The 6,000-nt window shown below is 38.9% G+C and overlaps 1 protein-coding gene across 6 annotated transcripts in view; it reads left to right on the top strand.

The window, feature by feature from the left end:
* The window catches only part of tcf12 (transcription factor 12), a 93,969-nt gene that overhangs the window by 41,753 nt on the left and 46,216 nt on the right, over positions 1-6,000 (top strand). For all 6 annotated transcript variants that reach the window (XM_012855173.3, XM_012855176.3, XM_012855175.3 and 3 more), the window contains exon 6: positions 5,846-5,907. In XM_012855173.3, coding sequence (XP_012710627.2) covers positions 5,846-5,907 — 62 coding nt within the window. The remainder of the gene's footprint in view (positions 1-5,845; positions 5,908-6,000) is intronic.

Here is a 6,000-nt window from a genome sequence, read left to right as displayed (position 1 = left end):
ATTCGGTAGTTTCAACGCAACAGAAACACTTTTTCAAGGACTATTTGTGATAAAGGTCAGAAAAATATTACCAATTCAGGGTTTCCCCCAGAAAATGGGCTTATCCTGGCAGTGGGTGTCGTTGTGAGTGGACGTACTGTGCGTCGAGGTAATAACAGCTAGCGCGTTAGCTATTTAGACCGAGAGGTTTTCTCCCGAATGGAAACTTTAATGACTGTCTTGTGTCGCTTTCAAACATCGAGGCGTCAAACATCTTTCGCTGGGCCTTTCTCTCCTGTCTTGTCGTTGTTTTCTGACCCTTCCGTTCATGTTTTGTCTGAGTGCCGTTTGCACCTGTATCTCTAAGCTCCAAGGGGTGTGACTTTGATTGACGTGTGATGACAAAAAAAAAAAAATGTCTGGCCACAGGCGCAGAGAGCTGCATCCCAAACAGACTCTTTATGTAACCAATTAGAGACCAGAATGAAAGCCAAAAGTTTGAGACGATACATACTCACTCTTCTGACCGGCGCTCATGAAACATTAAAATTAGGAGGCCTACACGAAAAGATAACTCTAAATAAACCCAAAATGGAATGGGAATGTTGGAAAAATCATTTTTTTAAAGACCGAATGTGATAATTCCTTTTTATTTTGTAATTTATGTTAACTGTGTTTGTGTGTTGTTGTTTTTCCTGCAATTTGATCAGGATAACTCCCCCGACTGATAAGCCACCACTGGTTAAAGATCTAAATTTAGACATAGGGAAAATGTTCTTGCTTGTCATATGGGAAAGTAAATTTTTTTGCGTATTTTTTTACAGTTTTAATTTTGCTCTATTTGTTTCCTAGACTTGCTACATATATTTAGATTAAAATAAAGTGTTATTTACAACACTGTGACATGGTGATGAATATAGACTCCCTCTTGAAGTGAGATGCCTCGCAAGCATTGCTCACACCTTCACACCTTTGAGTGATATGCTAATTATCAGGCTCACAGAACATTTTCATCTGAACTCACGAAATCTTTTCCCCTCGTGAGATTAAATTTTCATTCGAACAGGGACATACTAAGCGATGGTGGGCTTCGTACAATTTATTTGATTGATTGCGGCCGCAGTAATTAAAGCGTTTTAATCATGGTAGTTTTTGTATTATCTACCCGTTCCTGATGTTTTAAGGACGACAGCAAATTTTGCTTCCCGTCAGGCCCCGCTCGCAGCCTAATTAATAGTTCTGTGGCAGCAGAAAGAAAAACACATGCTCGGCTCCTCATAGGGCTGCACAGAACAAATAGGCTTCCCTGAGACGTAATAATAACAATATTAGTGTTGCTCTTGTTGTGAGGCTGTGATCACACACGCCTGTTCAGAGGAGGAAAAACAGAACTAGCTTTCTGCTTGTGTTTCCCTTACAGTCTAAACAATCTACTCTTTATAAGCGGTTTAAACCTGCGCTTTTAAATTAAGAAGTGTTTAACGTTTAACATCAAACATTTTGTTTTGTGATTTTTGTTTTTTCCTTCTTTTCTTTTCTCAAAAGATCCTAGTGACCTATTTTGCTCCCAGTGAGCTACAGCAGTTGAGCATCAGATGGGAGATTGTGTCACTGCAAGATATTCTGTTCAGCTAATTTAGGCTCTCGGCTTTGGAAGTGACCGACCCAGCAGTATGTTCAACTTGATATATCACTTTGTTCTACTTTACTCCAGCAGCATAAATATACGTTGTTCTCAGATCTGTGTGGAAAATCCTGTTAATCTTTGTAAGCAGGCAGTTGCCACGGACAGATTTTAAACACAAAATTACAAGAACCTGGCGTAAAAAGGTGAAGTGAAAGCTTTCTGTTTTTTTTTCTTCACTACTTGTTTTGTTTGGTGGTTTCTGGAAATAGTCGGGCTGCTGAATCCATTTCTTTAGCTGGTTGATTTGAGAAGGTCTTTGCAAAGTTCTGCATTTCTAGCAAAATTAAGGATTTTGGACATCTGTTGAATTAGGAAAAAGGGTTAAATATGATTGCCAGAATCTAAAGTTTGCTATTACCGCAGGTAATTATTTCTTCAGTATATTCTTTACGTGTTGCCTAGTGAAAGATGTAACTTTGTTTCCATAAGGTGAACAATATTATCAACAAACACTTGAGCTGCATACTAAATACAAACAAATATAATTTCTTGTGATGCTATAGCGTTCACACTGCACTATCTACAGTGATTAGCTCAAAAGCTAAAGTCAAAGGAATTAGATTAGACTATCTGAAAAAACTAAACTCATTACAGGGTTTAATCATTAAGATTAGCAATGGATAGATTAAAATAGTTAAAATTTTACTGAAAGCCCGAAGTGTAAATATAAGGAGAGATAATGTTTTACACCGCCTTGATGGATGTCCAAAAGGCAAAGCTGAATCTTACAGTTTAGCCTAAAATCATTCATAATGAAATTACATTTTTAGATTTAAAATTATTTTTTAGTTAACCGAGGAGTTTGTTTCTGATAGTAAATGAGACAGATGAAAAAGTTGTGTCAGTTTCAAAAGAATATATCCGTTTTTATTCAGATTTTATTTTTTAAAAACGGCATGTCAAAAATATTTATACCCTTCATAGTAATCAGTGGATAAATCTAGATTGGCATTGCGACAATTAAACCCTAATAGATTTGTATTTTAATCAGGTTGGAAGGCCTCCTAGCCATCACCCTAATCTTTAGCTCTCTCACAGGTTCTCTGTCACGATTCTGGCAGGGCCGCCCCAAAACCTTATTATTACTTGTGGTCAGAAGAAAAATGTTGGTACAATTAAAAGATGACGGTGAGCATAAATCTTTCCGGGGCATAAATAATTCTGGATTTACCCTTAGAATGAATATTTTAAAGCATCCACACAACTCTGGCTTTTATATACATGCAACACGCAGCCATGCTGGCTTCTCTGAAGAGTTAAGCTAACAGATAATCAGCGTGGAGTAAGACTGGCTCCATCTAATACAGTCTGACTAAGCAGTTCAAATTAACCGTGTGTGAGGACACTTTGCATGAGTCAGTTACTATTTTCCCGTCCAGACAACATCCCTGTTGGCAAGTGTGTTCGCTTAGCTCGGCGGTTCCTTGAAAAAGGTCTGATTCTCTAAACGGAGATCATTCTCACTGCTGTCTAATGCCAGTAAGATACTAACTACTCATGTTTTTTTCTTCCACAACCCCACTTCAAAATAGGCAATCATTTCCTTAATGTAGAGTTGCAAAAATGGATCCAAAAATAAGTAAAATGTTCTTAAAGTTAGTGTATTTATCCTTGATTTGAGCAGGTAAATAAGATTATCTGCCAATGGAACGAGTATTTTTACCCCTAAAATAAGATAATTAGACATCCTGCATTTGAAATAAGATGATGGAGATGAATTGTTCCTATTTTAAGTGCAAAAAATCTTATTCCATTGGCAAATCATCTTATTTACCTGCTCAAATCAAGGACAAATACACTGATTTTAAGAAGATTTTACTTATTTCTAGTTCCGTTTTTGCATGTACCAAACGAATTTCCCAGTGTTATACAGAGACTCTTATCCCTCTAAGCAGGGCATTGTGTTTTCTTTAAGTTGTTTCCTTGGGGACCTGTACTTCTGCTTCTTTGCATTAACTTGTATTCTACGTCTGTGTTTTCACAGACACATCTGCCTGCTTGCTGGGCCTGAATTACAACAGTGGCCATCAATTATTCATATCGAAACCAGTGTCTGTGACAAAACACATGCTGGCAATGAATATTTAACTCTTGCACTTGAGCAGACCTTTATTTTTCTCCGGAGACATCTAAGGAATAATAATAAAAAAAAAAAAAGATTCCTACTGAGCCACTTTTGCATATTGGGACGGAAAGTAAAGAAATTGAGATTCTCGTCAGAGGAGATGTTTCATCATCCTGCCATTATGGTGAACGTTGGTGGTAACCGACAACTTAATCCTATTTCCTCTCGCAAGAGCAATGGCTCAGAACAGTATCGCATTATTGTTGGAGGAGACGCAGCTTTTTGCCGGTTAAACCATCTCCCCTGATTTCCTCAGCTTCCTGCGTCCCCAGAGACGGTGTGCACAGACGCAGAACAACTGTCTCCTTCAGGAGTGCTCAGATAAGCACAAGCGAGCTCTCTTAGATGTAACCCCCCCCCGTTCACCTGTGCTCGCGGGAAACGGGGGCTCAGATCAGTCATTGTGGAACAGAAGATCCGGGCTGCGCGGGCTTTTTAACGCCGCAAAAAGTATTTGCCTGGTCCCCAGAGTAAACAGATTTTTAGTTCCGACGCTTGTTTCTGTGCTTGTAATGTTTGGAAGTGTGACAGAAAAAATAATGCACGACGGTGTTAACGTTATTCATCATTCTCCCCGAGGAGCTCTCATTTGTTTGTTTTTGTTTTTCCAGGAGAGGAAAACTGCTGAGTTTGAATGTTGCGATGTATATTATTCATGTATATTCTGCACTGAAATGTTTATTTCTCCCCTGACGTGTCGCTGGATGTGACACTGATCGAAGGACTCTGACTGTTGTTATTCTCTTAATCAATTCACTGAAAACCTCCTTTCCACGCTGACATCCGCGTGAGTTATTGCAGTTCTGCTGAAGGATGGGGATGTTTGTTTGTTTCCCAGCATTAAATATATATTTTTTTGTATATTTAATGCTGTATGTGACAACTGGACCTTTGTTGTGTTATGTAAAGGAGAACAGCTGAGTTGACTTCAAAATGATTAATACGTCAGGCAGAAAATGTCCCTCTCAGACTGCGAGATTTGTCACCTAACGTAAAAATCTGCAAATTAATCTTTAAATGCAAATTGGCAGATCGTCCTCCTTTTTTCTTTCCGTTCTTTTTTCTTTTGGGCAAAATATATCCCATGCTGCAGAGCGAATGGCTGTAGCCAAGTTCCTAAAATAGAAACTCACCACGATCCCCGGTTTACAGCCGCATCTCAGGAAATTAGAATCTAATTTAAAAGTTTATAAATTGAAGTAATTTAAACAGTGAACCCCTCATACTATGATTTTTTTTTTTACAGATCATGTATTCATGGTATTTTTTAGCATAAAATAAAAATCCAAAATTTATTTTCTCAGAAAACTAGAATGTCACTAGAATGTTATGTTACACTGCAAAAAGGGAACTAAAAGTAAGTGAATTTTCTTGAAATCAGTGTATTTTTCCTTGATTAGAGCAGGTAATTAAGACTGTTTGCCAATGGAATAAGATTTTTGCATTTAAATAGGAACAATTCATCTCCGTCATCTTATTTCAAGTGCAGGATATCTAATAATCTTATTTTACGGGTAAAAATGCTCATTCCATTGGCAAATAGTCTCATTTAGCTCCTCAAATCAAGGAAAAATACACTAATTTCAAGAAAATTTTCCTTACTTTTAGTTCCCTTTTTGCAGTGTATTGCCTGCATAATCACAGTGAAGTCTGCTGACTCGATGGCTGTCCAGTGAACAGTCATTGACTGAATAAGTCATGGAAAAGAGGCTGGCTCTCCACAAAAGGCCTTTTTCAGGCATAATAAGGGAAAGAGGTGACTGCAGCCGAGAGGCGGCGGTTGTTAAGCGAAGCCCAATCGGTGTTGTTCCCCTGATTATTGTCAAGTCCAAAGTCAGCGCTGCTGTCTACCGGGAAGTTTCTAGAGTGCTTCATGCTTCCCTCTGCTAACAGGTTTTATAGAGAAGCAGCAGGACACTGTACCTGCCCACCCTGCCACAAGGACCAAATACGCGGTGTGATGACAACGGCGTTGCTGTGCTTTATTAGACAGCAAACGCGCCGGACTAGAACCCCATGCAGATTTTATTTCCATCCTTTCTGTGTTGTTACAGGGAAATCAGAGAGGGCGTCGTTTCTTGGCTATGGGAGGGATCCTGGAGCATCCGGTTGCCAGGTAGGTTTCATATCAAGCAACGCGGTTTCCTACACAAAAAACACAATGCTGCTTGCATCAGACTTGGAAAGCTCCTCAGACGTACGAGGCCTC

This window comes from Fundulus heteroclitus, chromosome 4 (assembly GCF_011125445.2).
Source record: "Fundulus heteroclitus isolate FHET01 chromosome 4, MU-UCD_Fhet_4.1, whole genome shotgun sequence".
NCBI lineage: Eukaryota > Metazoa > Chordata > Actinopteri > Cyprinodontiformes > Fundulidae > Fundulus > Fundulus heteroclitus.
Note: the sequence above shows the minus strand (reverse complement) of the source record. Positions and strands in the feature narration are given on the sequence as shown.